The sequence below is a fragment of the Cyprinus carpio genome, chromosome B24 (assembly GCF_018340385.1).
Source record: "Cyprinus carpio isolate SPL01 chromosome B24, ASM1834038v1, whole genome shotgun sequence".
Classification (NCBI taxonomy): Eukaryota; Metazoa; Chordata; class Actinopteri; order Cypriniformes; family Cyprinidae; genus Cyprinus; species Cyprinus carpio.
The window spans coordinates 20,191,447-20,216,937 of record NC_056620.1 but is presented as its reverse complement, the minus strand read 5'-3'; the positions used below and the strand labels follow the sequence as shown (position 1 = coordinate 20,216,937).

The window sequence follows — 25,491 nt, the reverse complement described above, 5'->3', positions numbered from 1 at the left end:
CGTTTTAGTGACACCTTCTGTCTGGATTGATATAACACGAGTGAACCGAAATAAAAATATAGGCCTTATGTTAGTATACTGATGACAAAAAAGGACTCACTGCTTGTCACTCAGATGATTTCTGATCGTTTCCATTCCTTTGTTCATTTCTCCTTTCCTAAGGTCTGCTCTGAATTCCTCATTTTTAAACTCCTCCTGAAGACTCTTTAGCTTCTGAGAGATGTTTGAAAACGTCTCACTGACCTAGAGGAACATTTGTGACAATGTCTTTATGAATTAAAATCAGTCAGACAATTTATCATGGCAACATGGCTTAAAAGTAAAAACTGCATCCCAAAATAGACAATGAGCTCCAAGGTTAGTTGCCAGATGTATATGCTTCTGTAGAAGTCAGTACTATTTCAACTTAAAAATGTAAATTTTAAATTTCCTGTGGTTGGTTAAACAACTTTTAAATTTGTATTTATCTAAATGTGTAGGAAAACATTTAAAATGTATCGAATTTGATTTTGATAATTAGGGACTTGCGTCATTACATCAATCTAGTTATTGTAAACGAATGAAAAATGATTAAAAACTGTTTTAGTTAACTGAAAGCAGGAATATGAAATGAAATATTAAAATGAATATAAATATTAGGTGAAAACTTAAAATGAGGAAAATCAGAAATGTTGCTTTGGAAACTACCTAAAATTAAAAACGAAAATAAAATAAAGCTAAATAAGAAACATTAATAAAATAATAAAAATGACAAAATCACATAAAATTACTAAAACTTAATCATTTTAATTAAAATTTAATTTAAATATAAAAATAAACTAATTAAAAATATTAAGTTCTATACTAGTATATAAATAATACTAAAATAACACAGTACTTCATTCACAAAAATATAAGAACAATCTTTTTACAATTTGAAAATACTTCAGTTTAGCACTCTTTATTGATGAATTCTTTGAAAATCCATGGTCACTGTTGCGCTCCTCTAGTACGTGCTGGACTCTTTTAGTTAGACCTACATCGCTGCTTCTCTTTGGTTTTGTCTTATTGATTTCAGGTCCTCTAAACAATCCAACAAACAGGTTTCGCAGTAAACACACCTCACTTTGTGCTGTTCGGATCTGCTTCATGATTTCACTCTCCAGCTGGAGTCTCTCGTGAACGAGCGGCCCGTGTTTCCTCATAAAATCGATATCCTCCTTCAGACGTCGGTTCAGCACCTCCGTGTGGGTCAGTCTGTCTCTCACCTGCGGCAACTGATCTCTCCTTATTTTCAGTTGCCACGTCAGCTCGGCGATGTCTGTGCTGCAGGCTTCACGCTCTGACCGTGCAAATATAAGACAGACAGATGCGAAAAGTCAAGGATGGAGCAGAAAAGAGATTATTTTGGTAATCAAACTTTTTTAAAGACCTTATAGCATAAGTTTTGTGGCACATGTCTATTAGCTTGAGGCCATCTATATGCTTGTGTTCTCCTAAAAGTCAACAAAGTAATTTTAAAAACATACACATCTTACTTTTCCTGGAAAATTGACCTGTTTCTTTGTAGAGTCAATTTTTTTTCATTAAAGGGTTAATTCACCCAAAAATGTATATCCTTCATTGGTAATGATGGAAATACAATTGACGGTTGCCAATGAAGTCTGTTGTATTGAAAAAAAAAAAATACTATGGAGGTCAATGGCTACCAACTCAACTGTTTGGTCACTAACACATAATTTAATTGTTATGCAAAAATAAAACTTATTAGGTTTTTAAAATAAAGAAAGGGAGGATATTTTCATTATGCTGCCCCAACTTCCTGTCTCAATAGGAAATGTCAACAAAGCAGTGTTATTAACATACTATTTTACTATTTATTAATCTTAGTTTAATTCGTTTTAGTAATTTCATTGTGTGTGTTTATGTATTTTTAATAGTTTTTTTATAAACTGTCTATTTAGCTTTTATAAATTTATTTTAGAAAAAAATGTGAAACTTTGTCTTGATAACAAACTGAAATAAAATTAAGTTTTTCTATAGTATTTTATTGCCTTTAACATTTACTTAAAGTAATTTAAATTACTTTATATTTAATTCATATTTAGCCATTTTTGTGTTTTGATTACCTTGCTGAATATTTTTGTACTGTACAGTGTAATAGAATAGAATAGAATAGAATAGAATAGAACACTAGACACTTTATTACTGGGCCTGAAGTAAAATGTTAGTGCTGGAAAAAACAGTTTAAACAAATTACATTTTGTAATTAATATCCAGTCTGACCTCTCTGCATTGCTACAGGAAACTCATTCTGCTTCCAGAGACGGAGGCTGTCCAGTTTCTCTGAAAGTTTCTTTGCTCTTTCCTTTTCTTCCTGTAGAGCCTTCTCTGCATCTCTGCGGTCCAACTCAAGACGCTCGATCAAACTCATCACCTCCATCAGGAGGTCTGTGGGCTCCGTCCAGAGAGATGGCAACACTCCACTGTCTATTTACAAATGAATAAATTATTATTAACTAAAACTATTACATTTTTGTTAATTAAAATAAAGCTGGAATAAAAATAAAAAATAATGCAGATATTTGATGAAAAACCTAAAATTAGAAATGTTCCCTGGTCAACTAAGCTGAAGTACTAAAATTACTAAAACTGAAATAATAATAAATTAAAGCTAAATAGAAATAAAAAAATTATAGAAAGCACAGCAAAATTAATAAAACATCAACTAAAATAAAACGAGAACTGAAAATATACAAATCTTAATAATATTAATAAATATTATCATAGTATACAAATAGTTATGTGTTGAAGTATAATACTTAGTGATGCAGGTTTGTTCAAATCCCCCACTATGTAAAGAAAACTAAGTGTATATTATAACCAAAATATGAAGGAGATTCAAGACTGTCAATCATTACCTTGTACATTAAGCCCCATGCCTTCAATACACAGCTCTGTATTTTTGCCATCAGCAGAAACACATCTAAAAACAAAAAGGAAAAATATGTTATTTAATCTGCAAATTTGTAATAATATTAACTATTAATTAGATTTCAATTATTTTCTAATGATATGTTAGAGCCCACATACTATGTAATAGGTATAATCCCATAAAAACTGCTGACCATGTGTGCTACAGCATCTTACTGGAAAAATGGTTACAACTGATGTAAAGTATGTGATGTGGAAAATCTATAATGCTTTATGGCTCACTTCCAAATGATACTGTGGTTGTTTTCATGTGCAGTTTCATGCTGAGCATTAACACCCTAGAAGACAAGAGACATTCATTATTCATTCATTATGTAATATGAGAGCAAAGAAAATAACATGCAATTCAACCCATATGACTGTGAGCTCTATCTGGGTTTGATCTGTGTGGTACTGGCTTTGATCTATGGCTTGAATCATTGTGGTTGAGTCTTGGTCAGAGATGGTATAAAATAATACAATCCATCTTCGGGTTGTGTTTGATTCTACCTGTTGGCCCCAGTTTTCCAGTTTGGACTTCAGTTCCTGGATGTGAGACACTGCTTTGTTCACACATGGTGCTGGAGTGTTAACCAGAGCACAGCTGCGACGCCTGCTGGAGCTAACCATCTCTCCCTGCTCTGAAACATACAACTGACTTTGATCACAGAGATCACGAAGATCTCACATTGAGTCATATATACCGTAACCTTAAAGGAATAGTTCACCCCCCAAAATTAGAATTTGCTTAAAATTAACGCATCCTCAGGCCATCCAAGATGTAGATGAGTTTGTTTCTTCATGGGAACAGATTTGAAGAAATGTAGCATTACGTCAGTGGCTCACCAGTGGATCCTCTGCAGTGAATGGGTGCCGTCAGAACTCAAATCTGATAAAAACATCACAAAAACATCACAATAATCCACACCACTCCAGTCCATCAATTAATGTCTTGTGAAGCAAAAAAATCCATGTTTATAAGAAACAAATCCATAATTAAGATTTTTTTAACTTTGAAAGAGTCCTTTATTAATAATATTGCTTTCTCCAGTGAAAAAGCAGTTTCATCTGTATCAGGCGAGAAATATGCACAGATCAAACACCATTTGCCAGCAAAATGAGGACAACAGGGTATGGACATTTTCACTGGAGGAAGTGTTGTTATGGTTTATGGACTCTTATTTTGGCAGCTTTTCACTTCACAAGATGTAAATTGACGCACTGGAGTGGTGTGGATTATTGTGGTGTTTTTATCAGCTGTTAAGACTTTCATTCTGACGGCACCCATTCACTGCAGAGGATTCATTGGTGAGCAAGTGATGTAATGCTACATTTCTCCAAATCTGGTCCCACGGAGAAACAAACTCATCTACATCTTGGATGGCCTGAGGGTGAGGAAATTTTCATTTTTGGGTGAACTATTCCTTTAAAGGTCAACATAAAATGGCATGCACAATCCATTTTATATTTATAATCTGACATATTTTAGAGTGAAACAGCACTTAGAATTAAAAAGGGTGTGCTTTTTATCCAAGTGGACAGCGATAGAAGATTGTGAAAACAATTTATTTCTCATTTTAGAATAATGTGCACAGATTAATTGTTCAAAATAAGACCAGAAAAAATGCATTATGACAGTAACATTTCTTGTTGTCTTTTGGGATGCTTTAGTGTTGAACTCAACTTTGTTTGTTGAGCTTGTAACACTCCAAAGAGATAATGGAAAACTTGAAATTGCATCATATGACCCCTTTAATATCTATTTACTCGATTTACTCTATTTATATTTCTTGTGCTGTGACACAATAAGCGCAATGGTTTGGGAATATATAACAAGACAAGAATCCTGATCCCTCTATACTCCATGCTTAACAAATAACATTGATAAACAATATTGTACTTTACCTTGTAAGAATGCGCCTTCACTTGAAGGAAACTTGAGTAACTTTATGTCAGGCATCTCTCAAATAACATCTATGAAAATCAAAATCAATGACCGAACGTATCAATCAATAAATCAACAAACGTTGATTACATACTATTACAACCAAAGCTTTTCTAAGCTTGATGATAGCAAAATGCGTTACTAGTACTTTGATTTTTTGTTATTTTTTAAAAATGTACAGATTTTTATGTGGTAAACATCGGCTTTCTGCTGCATGATCATACATTGGTGTTGTGTCATTGACATTAATCAAAACAGCTCTTTAACCACCGTCTGCACAAAATAAATACTCTTCCCTTAAGTTAATTAGTAATGAACGCAGGTTAAACAAGGTTAATAGTCGCAAGTATCAGCTGACTACAGCAATAAAACAGGTCTGACTGTGATTCACGCTCTCAATACTTACATTATTCGCTGCTAAAGCGCAGAACGTTGAGCCATGAATGATATTTATTGTATTTTTGACCCATTAAGCGCGATATGATAAATGCTGACACATTGTGTCACGTCGAGGCCTGTTTGTTTCCACTTTCCTGCCCCCCGCTTTCACCGTGCGCGCGCGGTTACCAGGCAACAGGGAGGCCTTCACTCACCGCTGACACAATAGACAAAACCGAGAAAGTGAAAAAAGCCTTTCAGGGTTGCGAAGGTTTTGATGTTGAATAGCGAATACAATCACGTATCAAGTTTATTCCGGGTCTGGGTGATGAAAAGTTTTAGGACTATTGCGCCACAGTGAGAAAAAAAAAAAAAAAAAAGGGATCAAAACGGCTATTTACACACATATACATAACATAGCAATTTTACTTTAAAAAACTACATGCGCAAGAGAATTAAATAAGAGAAAAGTCTTGTTGTTGTATTGCATATTTATTTATTTATTTATATTTTTTGCATATTTTTAATACATAGATTTAATTAAGGAAAAAAAAAACATTTGTCCCGCAAATGCTTTGCTCATTACATTTTGTCACATCAAATCAAGAAAAACACATTTGACTAATATTTATTAATATTTCCGCGGGTTTTGGGGTTTTTCAGGGCACTGATGGTTGTGTATAGTGGCGAGATTCCGCATTACGTCATCGCGAGAGGCGCATTACGTCACATCAAAGCAAATGAGCAGCACAGGTCTGAGATCCGCGGCGCTCTCTGCGAGTCTGATGCGAAAGAAAACTGACTTTTGTCTTCAAACGCCGAAATTGTCGTCGATAAAGCGCGTCGTTTTAGCGCAGATGGGCTTCAGTGGACGCAGAGGAGCTGAATTGAAACCCGTTTTGGCGATGACAGGCGTTTGGTGAGTAGCAAGTGCACAGAGCTCCAGACGCCTCTCTTCATTGTGAGCGCTCCACAGTCTACTACTAACAGGCACGATGCAACACTGCAAGTATGATATTAATAGTGTGTATCTGGAACATCATGTCCTAAATCATCGGCTGCATTGCCAGAACTATGATATTTAGCTGTATGAATTTTGGTGATATAAGTACTCATACATTCTGCTTAATTCTGCGTGCATAATCTATTTATATAATTACATGCATTTGGTTGAGGATTTTAAATGCAGTGAGTGTGTGTGTTGGTTTATTGTTTAACCTCATGAAATTCCCCTAGGTCAGTAAATACCTATGTTACAAATTACCTTTACAGTATAAACATAAACATTGTTGGCATTTGATTAGCATTTTCTGTACTTTAAATGAATTTGAATAGTAAGACATTTGGAAAATAGGTTATATTAGGAGCTGCATGCACAGACAGTCAATCTGTGTTCATAAAAAGTTATTTCTTAATTTGCTGTGCCATATTTAATGGTATGAAAATAGACTGCATGTTTTTTTTTTTGAAGTGCATCATTATATTAATTCATCTAATCAGATGCATGCAGAAGACAACATTAGAACGACTTTCCTGTAAACAGCTACATGTAAATCACAGTCTGAATGGGCTGGGAGACTTTACCCAGAGTTCTGTGCTGCTTCATGGTGGTACCATGACAGTCAGAGCATACGGGCAGTTACTGTGTCTGACTGGTGGGAAAAGCAGTTAGTCTGAGTAATGGTTCACTTTGCTGCGGATAGAGTTCTCATGGAATCCAATTCACAGCTTTCACAGCAGCCCAAGACAGGACTAATGACCGCTTTTAATGTGCAAAAGTAAACGAAATCTCTTTTCATTCAGACATTGGAACTAATTGATATTTCCATAAACTGCATGTTTAACTGCATGTAAAATGTGTAAATAATGGCAAAAATGTGATTAACTTACTGTATGTGTGTATTTACTATTATGAATAGCTTATTTTATAGTTTTTTTTATGTATATATTAAAAATACACAAATATATAACAATTCATATATATAACATATAAATCTAAATAATAAAAAAAACAAACATATGTACGTATATATTCCATTTTGGCCTGTGTTAATGTTAGCTTCGTCTGTTATCTAGCAATGGCTTTTCACAAATAGATGCATTATGTGGTTTTGGAAAAATGCAATAACATTAGCTGCTATCAGTTACTCCCAAAGACAGTTTAATGCGAGTTATCCAGCACTAATTACTCGGTGAAGATACTCTGAACAGCTGCTTTATGTAGAACATGACTGTCCTCCAGGTTAGATCTGTACGTCTTACGTGCCAACTGACTTCAAGGGTGAGCCAAATCAAGAAGCACTATTTCATGGTTTTCATTCAACCTGCCGTATTAAATAAATCACCCACAGAGAGTGACAAAAAACGGAGTCAGGCTCAAAATGCCTGGATGCCACCGACTGTCCAAAAGGATATTTATAGGCTCCGAGATCCCAGAGCCACAATAAAAGGAGAAAGAGAGAGAGAGAAAAAGATTAGAAGACCGACTCTGTGAAATATGGGATCTCTCTAGAAATGTCCCATTAGAGGGCTTGAATTACAGTCTTCTCTAGCGAGCCATTCTTGCGTAGCCTCATCATTTTGCCTAATAATTTCACACAGAGAGTCTTTAAACTGCAAACAACTCCACAGGCCCTTCAGGCAGGACCAGGCCTAGGGTTAGGAGAAGGTACAAACTTGCAACCAGATCTGAACCAGCCGTCTATGCCCAGCAAGAATGTGAGTCTCGCTCATTGGAAGTTAAAGATAGAGGCGACACATGCTGGATCCTGACTGGCTCTGATTTCAGTCGGCTGCCAAGAACTCTATGGGCCGCTTTTGTTGTGTTTCGACCTGACGAAAAGCATTATTAAAAGTTGTGGACTCGTTGTGGTCGCTCATAAATAAGCGAGAAGAGGACCATGGTGCTTTCCGGAGGGTATCTGCTTTGGGTTTTTTATGTGTTTTTTGTGATAGTAAGGCTCTTTTTATAGCATTAGTTTGTTTAGATCTCTTCCATTTGGTTTAACATGATAGATGCGGCGTTGAAACAGTGAACCAAAACACTAAATTACGCTTAATTACACTGTGGGAGCTTGTTTATCTCTGATGTGAGTTCAATAGGGTAGATTAGTGTCACATTACTGATGGATTCATTTTTTGCAGTGCATTCTGGATACTCGCAGGTGAATTTGATGTTGAGGGCTGGATGCATAGCACTTTGTCCCCGTATTGTGCTGAACTCTTGGATCTCTGGGATTGTGATCGAACATTCCTTGAAGTTAATTGAGCATTAAATGCTTTGTGAAGGAGGGAGTTTAACTTCACGGTTTAATCCAGGTGCAGTTTTAAAGAGGAGGGAAAACCTTATTTTAAAGCTTCCTGAGAGAAAATTAAAAGCAATTTTTGTCAGTTTTTATAAATTTCAATCTTTCTAAGTGCATGATGGTAAAAACCAATTTACTAAGACATTGGTTGCATTTCTACAACTTTTTACCTTATAAAAAAATATTATGTCTATAAATACAGTATATACACTATATACACTTTTTTTTCAGCAAGGATGGATTAAATTGATAAAAAGTGACAGTAAAGACATTCATAAAGAATCTTGAACAAAAAAAATCTATTTTTCCACAAAAATATTAAACAGCATGATTCTTGAGCACCAAATCAGTATTATTAGAATGATTTATGAAGGAAAATACAAAACAATTATAAAACTACTTTTTGCTGTATTTTTTTTTTCAAAAAAGGTCTTGGTGAGCATAAGAGGCTTCTTTTGCAAACATTAAAAAATACCCACCCCAAACTTTTGAACAGAAGTGTACAAATCTACTGTAAAAAATGATTTATCGAAGCCGTAAATACAACAAAAATTATTGGAATACATTTTTAAAAGAAATACAAGAAAATACCACTTCAGTGCTTTTTTTATACCATCATACTAAATGATTGCCCTATTTATCATATACATATTTATATGAAGTATTCCAAGGAATTCCCATTGTACCCCGACCTAAAACTTGGTAATGCCATGCCATGTACTTTTTTATTACTGTACAATTTCAAAGACAAGAACTGAATTGTAGAAATCATTTGATCTCTATATTTGTTGTACTAGATGATACAGCTGTTGTTTCCTCTGTAAAATAAGCCAGTATTGTACTGAATGTCACAAGGCAGCGATCTTCTAAATCTTATTTTTATCAAGGTCACACCTGGAGTCCAAAACCTGTTACTGTCAGTAAAGTGAATCATAACAAAAGGTCTCTGTGGAAGAAGAAAGGGAGATAAACACATTATATCAGTGGACATGTTGGTGGGTCACAGGTCCATTTTGGTAGAGCTGCAGACACCAGGAAAACACAATGGTAAAAGTAGTACAAATGATGAAACATAATTGTATATAGTTAGGATAACAAAGTAAATAGTATTATCAGCTTTTAAAAGGGAGGACAGAATTCTTCCCGTATCTTTTGTTGTTGACGTCAAAGGCTGTGTGTCCAGTCAAACTTTTTATCTGTCATTTGATGGAAGCAAATCAAATTAGGCAGATGCAGCATGCATAGTTCGCTGTGTATTTTCAGTTTTATTTTGAGAACTGCATTTTTTCTGTCAGTCTTATAAAATATGCAGTGGAGGACTTTGAAGAATGATGTAATACATTATAGATGTTGGTTTTACCCACAATAATAGTTAATAAACTTTTTTTATGCAAATCTGAAGACTAGTTCCTCAAAAGATCTCATTGCAGTCCAGTTTGCCTTCACAGCTGTGGGACGCCTGTCACACTGTCCTTTTGTTTTCTGGGTGTGTGGTGTTTCACAGAAAGATTGAAGAGTCAGGCAGCTACAGCAGCGCCATGGCAGACAGAAGACAACTGTTTGCTGAAATGCGTATGTATTCCTCTGTTTTTCTCCATACTCAAGCTCTGATATAATGGTGAACATATTGATAAGTTTAAAGAATTGAATACTTTTATTCGGAAAGGATGCATTAAATTGGTCAGAAGTGACAGTAAAGACATTTACAATGTTACAAAATATCTCTGTTTCAAATACAGTAAAATGACCCCCGACTTTTTGAATGGTAGTCATGCTAACAGTTCTCCAAATGGATTTCCCTGTTGAGAAAAAACATCTTCAACCTGTCTGATAAGGTGGTCTTTTAACCCAGCCAAGCTGTTTAGTCTAGTCTGTTTTGCTGGTTTTAGAGGGGTTTTGGGCCACCTAAACAACACCTTGACCATTTTAATCCAGCTAAGATGTCTTTGGCTGATTTAAGCTGTATGCTTTTCCATGTACGTTCATTAGATGTGATGTTTTCATCTCACAGGTGCACTAGATCTGGACTCTATCAGATTGGCCACATACAGGACAGCATGCAAGCTGAGATTCATTCAGAAGAGGTGCAATTGTAAGTATGCAGGTGTTTAATGCAAACATTTTACATTACGTCATTTAGTATTTTATGTGATTTTATGTTTTGAAAATGATACGATTCCATTTGCCATTTGTTCTTTGCTTCTTGCAGTGCATTTGGTGGATATCTGGAATATTATCGAGGTTTTCCGGGAAAACAGACTCAACTCCATGGACCTCAACACAGAGTTCTCTGTGTCACATTTGCAAGCAATACTGTCCACCATCTTTTACCAGCTAAACAAGCGCTTGCCCACAACCCACCAGATCAAAGTAGACCAGTCCATCTCGTACCTCCTCAACTTCCTGTTAGCGGCCTACGACTCGTAAGAAAGCCTGCAGAGTTGCCTTAAATCTGTCTGAATGTATGACATATAATATAGTATTCACATTTCTTTAAGAGCAGAAAGAAAAAAGTTTATTTGAAGCTTCATTTCCTGTATATGGCAGCTTTCTTCACTTGAATTGCTAAATGTGGCATTTGTGTCTTCTTCTAGGGAAGGAGTGGGAAAGATCTCGGTTTTTGTGGTGAAGGTGGCCCTGGCTGCTCTCTGTGGAGGGAAGATTTTGGATAAACTAAGATGTAAGTTTCACTTTGGATTTGCCTTTGAACTGATGTGTGTTCAATGGTTTGATGCTGATTAATGGGCGCTTAAGTGAATGGACTCGATTAATCATTCTATCATCATTTTAAAGGTCAGAGCAGCTGTCATTACTTGAAAGTCACTTCTAGCCATGAGGCATATTCGCCTCGCATGACCTCGTCAGTGTAGCTAAAACTTCTCACTTCGTTTCTGGTGATTCATTCCTAGTAACGACACTTTAGACTTACAAAACTGTTCAAAAGTTCGGGGTTGGTAAGATTTTTTACAAATAAATTGAAAGTCTCTTATGCTAACCAAGGCTGATACTTTTTTTGTTGTTTTTTTGGGGAATTTTTTGATGCATAAAAAGAACATTTATTTTTTTTTTTTACATAAATTTGAATTTGTAACATTGCAAATGTCTTTTTCTGTCACTTTTGATAAATTTAATGTGCCCTTGCTGAATGAAAGTATGAGTTTCTTAAAAATAAATAAATGAATAAAATTTAACTAGTGTACAGTATATGCTGATATTTCAATGAAGTGCTAAAAATTTCTATACATTAAATATTGTGTACAATAAAGAAGTTGTTTCCTACCTGCATCATGCTATGCTACCTGGATCTAGAATAATGCAGTTTATTTTTAAAAAATGAAATTGATTGCTTGTCTTTTTTCCTCAAGATGTATTTTCACAGATATCAGACCCAAATGGAGTGATGATATACTCCCAGTTTGACCAGTTCCTAAGAGAGGTACTGAAACTGCCCATGACGGTTTTTGAGGGACCATCTTTTGGCTACACTGAGCAGTCCACAAGAACCTGCTTTCCACAAGAGGTTTGAGATGACTATTAATAATAAAATAATAAAATAATTTCTCATTTATTAAAGCTGTCGGACACAACCATTCAAAAGTTTTTTTTTTAAATTTTTTATTTCTTTTTTTAATTAGTATTAAAAATGTAAAATGATTCATAATTAATAATTATTCAACAAGGATGCATTCAATTGATCAAAAGTGACACTAAAGACATTTATAATATTACAAAAGATTTCTATTTCACATAAATGCTGTTTTTTTTTGAGCACATTAGAATGATTTCTGAAGGATCACTGAAGACTGGAGTAATGATGCTGCATGGCATCACAGGAATATATAACATTTTACAGTATATTGCAATAGAAAACAGTTATTTTAAATTGTAATAATATTCCACAATATTACTGTTTTTACTGCATGTTTGATCAAATGAATGTAGCCTTGGTAAGCACAAGAGACTTCTTTAAAAAAACATTAAATTATCTTACGGGCCACAAACCTTTGAATGTTAGCGTACATTATTATTATTTTTTTTGCATGGAGGACAATACAACAGGTGAAAAGTTTCACAGTAAGCAAGACTTACAAGTAAGCATCCAGTTGAAAATAGCAGCGTCCTTGCAATCAACAGCAAGCACCATTCACAAAGTCTTTCGAAAATGTAAAAAGCAAAACTGTTTTTCTCTTGTACGCACATGGTATTTATTGACTCATTTGTTTACTAACTGCTGTCCTTCCTCAGAAAAAGGTCTCGCTCAATGTGTTTCTTGACACGTTCATGTCGGATCCTCCTCCTCAGTGTCTGGTTTGGTTACCGCTGATGCATCGGCTGGCAAATGTTGAGAACGGTGAGCTTAAAGCTGGTTTATTTATTTTTCTTCCTTATTTAAAAAGTACTTCCTTCAGCCATTCATAACCTAAATGAATGACAAATATTGTGACAGCGTTCAATTAGTAATGTTGACTTGATTTTGCTCCACTCTTCTCTAGTCTTCCATCCTGTGGAGTGCTCCTACTGCCACAGCCAGAGCATAATGGGATTCCGCTACCGGTGCCAACAATGTGATAATTACCAACTCTGCCAAGAGTGTTTCTGGAGGGGCCATGCCTCGGGAAGCCATAGCAACCAGCACCAGATGAAGGAGTACATGTCATGGGTAGGTGAACGGCCATGTGGGAACGTGACTGTGAGTAAGTGTCAGTGACGGCACGAGTCCTGTCATCCAAACAGCCTTTGACAGTGTATGCCAGAAATCACAGTCAAATCACTTTATGCCTTTACACTAAATCTAATTTGAACTCTGAGCATTGAATTTGCCACTTTGGTAGAATTTACTTTTCTTTTCTAAAGTACTTTAAGATTTTAGTCAAAGTTTGGGAAGACTTTTTTCATGTTTTTGAAAGAAATGCTCAGCAAGGCTGCATTTATTTGATCAAAAATACAGTAAAAACTAATGAATATCATCAAATAAAATAACAATTAAAATAATCAATATTCTTTAAAAATAAAATTAAAACTGTAAATTAAACCTGAAATGCAAAGCCAAATTCAGTGTCACATGATTCTTCATAAATCATTCTAATATGCAAGAAACATTTCATGATACTTCATGATACTTTTTTCTTTTCTAATGATAGAAAGTTCAAAATAACAGCATTTATTTGAAATATAAAACTTTTGTAACATTATAAATGTCTGAGCAATTTTTAATAAATTCTTACAGATTTCAATCTTACAGGCAAATGAAATAATGCAAAAATTGCTGAAAATAAATACACACTTATTTTATCTCCCTTTTATGATATTCTTTTATGATATTCAACTATTATAATCAAATCTCTCCCTTTTACAAAATATGGTTCCATCAAAAAAAATAATCAATAATATTATAAAAACTCTCTCTCTCTCTATATATATATATTTATATAAAAAGAGCAAAGAAAATCCTGGTTTTCAAAATATGGTTCCATTAAACATATTCATGTATATTTGTATAAATATGTTCTCTTCTGGTTCAGTACAGTCCTTTATTTTGCTCCAGAAATCTCCAGCTAAGAAGTTGTCAGACGCTCTCAGTAAATCTCTGAGTTGTGCCTCGGGTCGAGAGCCACCTTACCCAACGTTATCCGAAGCGTCCGAGAAACCACTCAACCTCACTCATGTTGTGTATGTAAACTCAGACAGCACCATATCCAACACATTTTGCTTGAATAGTCCTCTTAAGTGTAAAATGACTGACTGTATTACAGTGAATGTAACATAAATTGTGCATGCTAACATTGTTTTTGCTTTTATGCTGCGAAAAAGGGACACATGGTAAGTAAAGTGAGATGAACAGTTATATATTCTCTTGTTATATGACTTCACAATATTTTTTGGGGGGAAAACTATGCAGACAGACACACTTTTATCTCAGTGCCCCAATTATTGTTTGCATTTGTTCCAGGCCTCCCAGACCTGTGACCAGTGGAAATGAATACATACTCTCTCACTCCATGCCTTCCTCAGGAAACCCTTACTCCAGCAAAACGTGAGTCTTTATAGGAGTATGTTTACAAGCGTAAAGCTGAGCTTAAAGCATTCAAGCCTTTTTTTTTTGTCTGTTATGCTTTTTTAAATTAAAATCTTAAAAAAACTAATAGCAATTACAAAAGCACTAAAACTTAAAACTGAAATAAAATAGAATAGATTGTAAATCTTAAAAATGAAACTTAAAATATTTTCTTTGTAACTTACTGAAAAGCGTTGACCTATAGCAATTACAAAAGCACTAAAACTTAAAAAAAAAAAAAAACTAAAAAAAAAAAACAACAAATACAACTATAAATAAAACTTAAAAAAAAAAAAAAAACTAAATTAAAATAAACATGTTTGTGTAAGTAGTAACTGCTACTAAAAACAGTAAAACATGTGCTGATCCCTTTTGTGTAAGTATAAAATATGCCCCCAAGATGAGATGAAAAAAATTTTTTCCCTCACAACCCCAGATAAAAAGATTTCCCCAACAACCCCAGATAGCAAATGACGCAAATGGATTTTTAAAAGGAAAGACCCCTGGATGAAATAATGTCACTATTTCTGTTGTAAAAACAAGCTGTAAAGGAATAACAAGGAGTCAGATCTTTTAAAAGGGAAAGGGTAAGTTTAAGGTTTTCTACGGTTCTGTCCCTGATTGGCTTTGGTTCAGACAAAAAAAAAAAGGTTTTCTATGGTTCTGTCCCTGATTGGCTTTGGTTCAGACAAAAAAAAAAATGTTGAGAATATGTCCTCTGTCCATTGCAAATTCATAAAAGACTAATTTGGATTGTACTTCCATCCCACACAACCATGCGCCAAGTTAAAGGAATAGTTCACCCAAAAATGAAAATGAGCTGAAAACGGACTCACTCTCAGGCCATCCAAGATATAGATGAGTTTGTTTCTTCATGGGAACAGATTTTAAGAAATTTAGCATTACATGACTTGCTCACCAATGGATCCTCTGCAGTGAATGGGTGCCGTCAGAATGAGACTCCTTTAATTATCTTCTTCTCAAGTGAGAAGCAGCATTTTTGTAAGAAACACATCCAAAATAATCAATTCACTGCAGAGGATCCATTGGCGATGCTAAATTTCTCCAAATTTTTTCCAGATGAAGAAACAAATTCATCTACATTTTGGATGGCCTGTACATTTTCAGCAAATTTTCATTTTCGGATGGACTATTCCTTTAAATACGTCTTCTCAGCTCTAACTGTTTTTGACTCTGTAGTATTATTATTTATGCATGACGGCAATCATTCAATGCAAAGGATCCATTGATGTGCATTCAGCCAAATTGACCCTACCAAATTTTTCTGCAGATGAAGAACACACACAAGCAGTCACACTACACACTGTGGACACAAACCCGGTACAGTTTCAGCAAATTTTCTGCGGCGCCCGGGAGCAGTTTTCGGCCTGGACACCTAAGTCCTTTTGAATATGTCATTATTATTTATGCATTCAAATTATGCATAATTGTATAGTGTAATCATAAGAAGATGAGAAGATAAGATCATGAGAAGATGTTTGTTTTAGATATAGTGTAATCATAAGAAGATGAGAAAGATAAGATCGTGAGAAGATGTTTGTTTTAGATCTCATCTGTGTTTGTGAAACATGGTTTCAGGGTTCAGTACAGCCTCGATATTGCGGATAGGCTCGCTGATGAGCACATACTTATCGGACTTTATGTGAATCTCCTCCGAAAGGACCGTTCATGGTCAGTGTGAGCTGTCGGTCTGCTGTGGCAGTTTTCTTCCTAATCTGATTTTAGAGCTCCAAGGTCACCATGTCAGTCTGGTAATACCCAGAATTCAGTGTAACATTGTTAATGTCAAACTATCATTTGAGGAAACAATGGAGGTTTTTCCACAGTTTCAGTGTATCTAATATAATCTCTGAATTTTAGAAAGGACACCAGATGTGGGATGGTGACTATTCTGGCCACAGTGCTGTCTTATGTTTGCAGCTTGCTAACTTGCTAGGCTTTTGTTGTGTTTAAGATGTGTATTTACTCTGTGTTAAACACATTACATTTCACTGCCATAGAGCACAGCAGTCCAGAAGTAAAAATGCCCTTGATTTTCCTCATAGAGAGATTTACTGTTAGCACTAATGTATTAACGTTTCAGTACAGAACTACCTGCTCTGAGGGTGTACAGTGATCAAATATGCTTCTATAGAGTGCGGTTTCAAAATCATATTTAATTGCTGAACTCCCAGTGAAGAACTACACAACCTATAATCCTACATTATCCATAATTCACCAATCAGAGAAGTTGCTGTTGTACAGTATAAGTTTTATAAATGCATAAAAAATGGAATGCATGATGTCAATGCAATGTCTCTTCAGATAAAGCTATAAATATAATATTCTATTTATAATAGAAGTCCCTTATTATTGTATTTGTATGTACTTTTTTTCAGATTGTCATGCATTTTTGCTGCAATCACATATTGCTGTGATTCTCTTGAGAGTGTATTGGTTGGGTTCATGGATTTTTAATTGGCTATGACGAAAATGAATAGAAAAAATACATCCATAAGCATGCTGCAGAAAAAAAAGTGCCAATCACTGTAGCGCTCTATTGCACCAGATGTATGAACACAATAGTTCAAAATGAGAACTATTAATAGCATCCCTCGCTTATTACATAAATACTGCCAACTTAAATGAATCTGTCCCAAACTCTAATTTGCCCTCTTATTCAAAAGACTCCTTTGATGGACTCCTTTTGAAAAATATTTTGTTCCCATCCATTGTTCAAATAGTATGTAAACTTTTAATTTGATTAATATATGACAAATGTATGATTGATTATTATATGCAGGTCTTTTGTGTGTGTGTGTGATTTAAGTCCAAGGAATTTTTGGGAAGATTTGTGTCAATTTGATGTGCATCAACAGAAAACACACAATCAATTATCCATTTCCGGCTACTAGTCTTTAAACAAGGATATGATTATGATGGATCTCAGAGTCACCAGTATCTCTGAATGAACCGGTGATCTTTGGCTACATCTTTCATTTGTTTTCTCGCTAGGCAACACCCTTTTTGATATTATGCAAAGGTTTCTGATATTATGATTATCCTTGCTTTGCTTGCAGTGCTTTTTTGGGAAACTGGGGCTCTGTGGTCTTTATGATTTGCTTAGATCCTGAAATGTGTTTACATGTGCTGGAAATGCTATCGTCTTTGTAATTAGGACAGTACTGGTGGATAAGTTCTCTAAAATTATGTTCTTTTGATTCATAAAGGCTATTTTTACATCCTTAAACTTTTCTGCCTATTTAAAGAAAAATATAGTTGGTAAAAATGTGCATTTTTGCATCAAAACACACAACAAAGTTTTGTAGCTCTATCCTTCATGCATATGTGACCACACACACACACACACACACACATACATGAAGGTTAGTGCAAGAAAACAACAAAACTTTGTACAGGATGAATGACTGAACCACTGGTTTGTTTACTTTCTATGCTTGAGCTTTGCATAGGCTACTAATTGCTATATATATAGTATATATAATGTTACAGTAAGTGCTTTTGTTATTCTGAACCAGTAACTATTAAGATGACCGAGCTCCGCCCTTTTCTGTGATTGACAGTTTCCAGGAGAGCTGTAAAAACCAAGATGATGAGCACTTCCTCATTGCCCGTTACGCCTCCCGATTGGCTGCTGATGGAGCTGCAGCGGTAAGACAGCCAATCACAGCACTTGCTCAGAAAACATTCTATTATTCATCGAATATTAATGCCATACTTTTTCGAAACTGCTATAAATTAAATGAGAGGAGATCAGTTTTTTATTCTTTTCTGTTAATAGATTGATGTAACGGGCAATTGGATTGTTTGGGAAACCCGTTTGAAAACATTCATTATTTGTGCTTGTGGTGGCGCAGAAATTACCCACTTCTTCTTTAATTATTATGAATATTTGCACATAAATTCATGTAAACAACTCATTAAGCTTATATACAACCTGACAATTGTTAACAGAAGACCAGAGTCCCGGCAGACATCTCTCTCTGTCTGGACTCCAACAAACAGCAGCGACAACTTATCGCCGAGCTAGAGAACAAGAACAAGTGAGTTTGAGTCTGTTTATTTTAGTATTGCAAAGTGACTTTGAATTAGCATTCTTATAATGAATAAATTGTTTGTTTTCAGGGAGATTTTGCAAGAGATCCGTTAGACAAAAGCCAACAAAACCCAACGTTACTGGCTGAACTGAGACTGCTCAGGTAAACACACACACACCACACCACAAAATCATAAAACCCAAAAAAACACACACACACACACACACACACACACTCACACACACAGACAGCGTACAGCCGTGAATCAGACCTGAAACCTGATGGGATGTGGTGAACAACAGACGCTGATGGTTAGGAGATAGACAGCATTGAAAGTGAGTGTAACCTGATCATGGCTCTTCTCGTGAATGAGTGAAAGCACTTTAAAAGCAGTTTGCAACACAGACTCCTTCCTGTTTGTGGACATCACCAGTTCAGATTTGAATGGTGAACTGAGCCAAGCATAGATATTTAAATGAGCTCTAGTCTTTCGGTTCCCAGTGTTTACTGTGGTTTTATTTAAGCAATATTAATTGTAGTAACATGATATTTTGGCACTAGATTCATATTAAATAATTTATTAGGGAAGTTCTTTGTGTGCCAGTTTCAGTTTCTAAATGTGTTTTTATTACTATTTCCATAATAAACACTATAGCTTGTTTTATAAAAACCATTCTATTAATGGAAATTAGATTTGAGCTACTATTGATAGTAGGGCTGCACGATTAATCGCATGCATTTGTCATGCGTGTCTCATCAGTAAAGCTGGTTCCGTGATTATCGGTAAATATCCGTCACCTGTTTTCAAATGCAACGGGAGTTCATACACAGAGCCGTAGTTCACTGACAAGCTACGCAATATCGTGTTCATAATCGAATGCGATTAATCTCAATTATGAACAGAATATTGCATAGCTTGTCAGTGAACTACGGCTCTGTGTATTAACTGCCGCTCCCGTTTGAAAACAGGTGACGGATATTTACCGCTAATCACGGAACCGGCTTTACTGATGAGACACGCATGACAAATGCATGCGATTAATCGTGCAGCCCTAACTGATAGTCTTCTGCAAATACCACAATTAAGAATATGATTCGCTGGGAAGAAATATGGTAAATATATATTTTTATATCCTTACACACCAGCTTTGGTTTCTAAATGTGTTCTTATTTCTATTTTCATAGTGAACACCATAGTTTGTTTTAAACCATTATAATATTTATGAAAATTAGATTTTAGCTGTCACCTATTGATAGTCTATTGCAAATACCACAGTTAAGAATATGATTCCATTCCATGGTACATTTTTATATTATGGTGAATGATTTTTATATCCTTACCCACAAGGTTTGGTTTATAAATTTGTTTTTATTACTATTTTCATAACGAATATTCTAGAGCCATAATTACATTTTTAGAAATTAGATTTTAGCTGTAAATAAAACCTACTGCAAGTGCCATGTTAAAGAAGATTTTTTAATTTGTATATATATATTTTTTTATATTTATACTTTTTTTAAAATATATTTTTGTATTGTTTTATTATTTTTATATTTTCAATATTAATTTTTTTATGTGTTTTATGTTGTTTTTATATATTTTTACATTTCTTTACAGTAGAAAACATCTGATACAAACAGATTGGGTGGATTGTGGGTGTTATGTGGCATTTTGTATCTTATTCATAAACTATCCATAAACTGACTTAACCAGGCATTGCTTGCCTCTACACCTTAAAAATTGTGTTCAGCACTGATTGTGTGGGTGTGTTTACACCATTACCTAATTTGTACAATGTATTTAATAAATATGGTGGTAAATAGCACATGAAAATAGGGTCAAAAATCAGGTTCCACAATTAATTTTTGGTTAATGTCAAAGTTATTTTGATAACTGCATGGCTCTCTTTGTCTGACTGTGTCTCAGGCAGAGGAAGGAGGAGTTGGAGCAGAGGATGTCGTCCCTTCAGGACAGCCGTAGAGAACTCATGGTCCAACTAGAGCAGCTCATGCTTCTGTTAAAGGTGAAGATCACACACAAACACACAACAAATGATGATGACACGATTTTAAAAAGTTAAATTCCGAATGTAGAAATGCAGAGTTCCATGGTAACGAGTTGAACTGCTCCATCTACAGGAAGAAGAGCTAAAAAGAGCCGTAAGTCTCAGAGTCTAGTAACAAAACTGTGTGTTAATATACTTCAGCTGATTTGAGATTAACTGTGTGTTGTGTTTGTTCTTCCTAATATTAAACTTATGAAATATTTTGTGTTGGTTGTGTCTTTGTGTTTTTGAACAAACTAATAATACATTTTGATGTGTATTATTTTCATTGTTTGTGCTATAGACATGAATGATTGGCAAAAAATGGCAACAACAAAACAAAAAACTGAGACTTGTGAGCTTACACTTTTGATCACCAATAAAACCAATCATTCTTAAGACAACAATTTATTCTTAGACCATTTCCCTGTAAATTTTTTTGTTAATTTGCTAATCATTATTTAATTGACAAAGATTTGACTTTATGTATTTTAAATGTTTTGTCACTCATTCAACCAACTATGGCCAGTTAATATTGTGGGATTTTTATGATGAAGTTGGTGTTAATTCAGTGTTATTTCTATAGTATTATTAATATTTTTAATTAGCCTTTTCATGTACTTTGTTTTTTTTTTTCCAACATTTCTGTTTTGTTTTAAATTATTTATTTTAGTACTTGAACTTCAAATAATTTTATTTCAGTTAGTTGCCAAGGCAATATTTGACATTTTAACTTAAATTTACATATTTCAACTCAAAGTAAGCTTTTAATCTAATGTTTATATTTTATTTAATTGCAGCTTTATTTCAATGAATGAAAAGGATTTTTAATAATCTCCTTTTGTATCCTAGAACCAGGGCCCTGGCCCCTCCCCTCGCTCCTCCCCCAGCCACACAAGCAACACATCCATCCAATCAGTGTCCGGCAATACCACACCCATCCCCATGCCTGTCCAATCAACATCCAGCAATACCACACCCATCCCCATGCCTGTCCAATCAACATCCAGCAATACCACACCCAGTCAGACACCTCAGGACTCGCTCATGGGCCTGGGAGGAGAGGTGCAGCAGGCCTTCGCTCAGGGTAACAAACACTTTTTTTCATACATTCAACCTGCCCTGACAAAATAAAACATTGTCGAGTTTATTCAAACGCAAATGTGAGATTTGCGTTTTTGTTCAAGCATTTAAATGAATTATGCAGCAAAGTAATTCTTTTGGATCGCTTTTCTAGATTCAGTGTAAAAAGTGCTTTTGTTTATTTACTGTTTCAGTGTTAACCACATTGAACCCATGGTACATTAAATTAAATTATTACATTTTTTAAACAACAAAAAAAAAATAAAAAAAAAATAAAAATAAAAAAAAACAAATAAAATTATTACATTTTTTAAGTAGCAACTATTAAATAATAATAAATTAATTATATAATTTAATAAATACATTTTAAGCTACTTGTCAAAAATGTGAAAAAAAAAATTGAAAGTAGTCTTATGCTCACCAAAGCTGCATTTATTTCCTCAATAATACAGTAAAAACAATAAAATTGTGAAATATTATTACAATTTAAAATATCTGTTTTATATTTGAAAATACTAAAAAGTGTAATTTATTCTTATGATGCAAAGCTGAATTTACAGCATCATTACTCCAGTGTCACATGATCCTTCAGAAATCATTCTAATATGCTGATTTGCTGCTCAAGACAATTCATATAAACATCAACATTTAGAATACATTAAGAAATTAATTACCTCCAGCTACATACACAATAAACAACAAAAAGACTTCAGAGGAACTTCAGAAATGATCTCCTGGTAGCTGCAGACTCCATAACCAACACAATGTCTTCACTGGTGAAAGAACTTAACTCAGGTAATATCGGATTTATACACATATTTGATTCTAATTATAGAATGAGTCATTCTGATGTTCAACCATGTTTAGAGGCGGGGAGTGAAACAGACAGCATCTCTGACCTCACGTTCCCAACATCAGACGTTCTCCACGCCAGGAGCTCTCCAAGATCAGGGTAACAAAAACAGCTGCTGTTTTCACCTGCTAACTGGTGAATCCCGTGTTGTCCAGATCTCCTGGGTGCGTGTTTACAGTGCTTCTGGTCTCACAGGGCAGCAGGTAAGCTGGAGTCTGGGGATTTCTATGGACATGATCTGGAAAAGCAGCTGAACAGAGAGCTGAAGATGGAACAAGACATCAAGAACGTCCTGGTGAGACACTTAAACATGCACAAAAGTCCACAACAAACCTTTCAAAGTAAAAACAGTAATGCAGAAGTAACCTCAGCTTCTGTCCAGATGAATATGTGTACCAGAGCAGAGTTTTGCATGTGAAACACTGGAATATGCAAATGACTGAACCAACCATCATTAGTCATCGTTTTACTCCTATTTATAATCTTTGCATTATTATGCTGCTAAAACAGTAACAAAATTAGCATGTTAATTCAATGAGAATAAGATCAAAGAATACTGAAAACAGTGTGTCACTTTTTCCAACAAAATATGAAGCAGCACAACTTTTTTCAACATTGATAAAAATAAATGTTTCTTGAGCAGCAAGTAATGATGCTGAAAATTCAGCTTTGATCACAGAAATAAAATACATTCTAAAATATATTGCAATAGAAAACAGTTCTTTTAAATTGTAATAATATTTCACACTAATACTGTTTTTGCTATATTTTTGATCGAATAAATGCAGCCTTGGTGAACATTTTTAATGCATTAAAAACAAAACAAAAAAATCTTCAAACATTTGTCATTTGGCAGCATTATTTTTGCCTTTAAATGAAATAATACATGCATTTAACAAGCGGTTTAAAACCCCCAGAAAAGATAAATAATATCTCCAATGTGTCTGTATTCGCACCCATATTGTCATCTGCCCCAAAGCCATTTTTAAGCAGCAAACTTTGGATGAATGTTCTGGGAAATATGCCAACGGTGTGCACTGCATCGTATATCAAATTTGATTTCTTTTTAATTGCTATAGAAATTAGATGAAATAGAAATGAAATATCCATTAAGACAAATGGATATTTCATTGTAATGAACATATCCCCAGGCTGCTTCCAGGCACCTGTTTTTGAGTGGCGAGATGATGTTCATTTTAACCGTGCATCCTTACAAATATTTTAATGTGCCTCAACTATTACTGCAAATTCCTTCCTACACGCTCCCTCCATGTCATGTAAGGTATCAGGTCATTTTAGCATGGTACAGAAAGCCTTATGAGGAACACTCGAGCAATTTTAAACTCCTCAATTCTGTTTTTTCCAGGTGACTTTACAAGAATAGCTGCGTTGTAATAAGCAATGGTAAGTATTTTTCAGTTGAGCTGTGTCAGGTGCAGTACAACAGTGTTTGATGGTTCAGACGAAGCTTTTCTCTCCGTCTCATCGCAGGGAGGAAGATTGAGTGAATCTGAAGCACTGTGCAACCAGGCCTGAGCTGGAACATAGCACACTTCTGAAAAGCATCAACAATACTGTGCTACACAACCCAATCTATAAATATAGAAATATATTTTTAGAATCTACCAGATGTTTTAAGACAAAACTGTGAGCCGACTTTGGAGATGACAAATAATGGAACTGTCTACAACACCGCCAGTGCCATAAATCCAGTGATTATGAGAAGTTAATGTGTTCGGTTTGGTTTATTTCCGTGTGTATCTGTTCAGACTTGTATTTGTACTGTATTTAAATATCTGTTGGGTAAAGTGGGGGTGATCTTTAATGAAGCTGCTATCTTTACAAACGACACTTTTATTGTACAATAAGTGCGTAACAGCCTGACCTGATGCTCTTTTAAAGCATATATAAATATATATATATATAAAGAGTAGGATTCTTTTTGAGAGTGGAAGGATTTGAGATTTTCTCATAGTGTTTGATACACAAATACACTGCCTTAGCTTATCAGACTCTGTTTATTTTAATAGATGGATAGGTATGTGTACTTTGTTGCAATTTGTTAATTTTTCAAGACATACATTTTAATTAATAAGAACAGTCCAGAAACAGGTGAATCTCATATGTCACCAGTTATTTGAACATTTACGTTTTTTTTTTTTTTTTTTGTTTTTTTTTGTAGGTTTATTTAACTTTATTTTTAATAAATTCCCCAAAATAAAAATGTGATATGTTTTGCATGAAGAAAATAAATCCTGGTTTCTCACATCGTGATGATTAAGCATAATGTTGTAATACAATGTGTTTATTTAAATCAGCCTAAATTAAAGGTTGTTATAAATCAGTTATTTATTTGCATGCTATATACATGAATATGAATATATATATATATATATATATATATATATATATATATATATATACACACACACACACATATATATTCATTATTGCAGTATTTTTTATTTCATTATTTATTATCTTCATGCAAAAATTATATTGCATTGTTCTGGTTTCTTTTAACAAAATTCTTTTTTTTCTTTGGATTTTAGAGTCTATTGCATGTTTTTTTTTTTTTTGTCAGGTTTCGTGAGATTCACCCAAAACTTTGTACCTCTGCATTCAGTGGAAGATATTATTTGACTCCAAAGAGCACACAGTACATTAACCATGCTCCATTATTCAACTTGCAACGTTTTAAATGTTTTAAGAAACAATGAAACAGACATTTTTGAGACAAATATACGAGACAGCATCTGACACTACTGAATGTGCTGTTACGTTGATTAAGGAGCGACAAGATGCTTTTTGAAAAAG

General features: G+C 34.5%; 1 protein-coding gene and 1 pseudogene across 3 annotated transcripts in view; one reads left to right on the top strand and one right to left on the bottom strand.

The window, feature by feature from the left end:
* Window positions 1–5,467, bottom strand: part of LOC109049174 (coiled-coil domain-containing protein 178) — a 28,529-nt gene extending 23,062 nt beyond the window's left edge. The window contains exons 1-8 of one of the 3 annotated variants that reach the window (XM_042752101.1): window positions 5,304–5,467; window positions 4,858–4,926; window positions 3,463–3,593; window positions 3,196–3,251; window positions 2,901–2,965; window positions 2,266–2,469; window positions 1,101–1,321; window positions 101–243 (exon numbers count right to left, since the gene is read on the bottom strand). In XM_042752101.1, the coding sequence (XP_042608035.1) occupies window positions 101–243; window positions 1,101–1,321; window positions 2,266–2,469; window positions 2,901–2,965; window positions 3,196–3,251; window positions 3,463–3,593; window positions 4,858–4,912 (875 nt within the window). In that variant the 5' untranslated portion in view covers window positions 4,913–4,926; window positions 5,304–5,467. The remainder of the gene's footprint in view (window positions 1–100; window positions 244–1,100; window positions 1,322–2,265; window positions 2,470–2,900; window positions 2,966–3,195; window positions 3,252–3,462; window positions 3,594–4,857; window positions 4,927–5,303) is intronic. The other 2 variants (XM_042752099.1, XM_042752100.1) reach the window with 2 other exon arrangements.
* Window positions 5,468–7,326: 1,859 nt separating this feature from the next.
* Window positions 7,327–24,399, top strand: LOC109049175 (annotated as a pseudogene).
* The last annotated feature ends 1,092 nt before the right edge of the window (window positions 24,400–25,491 follow it).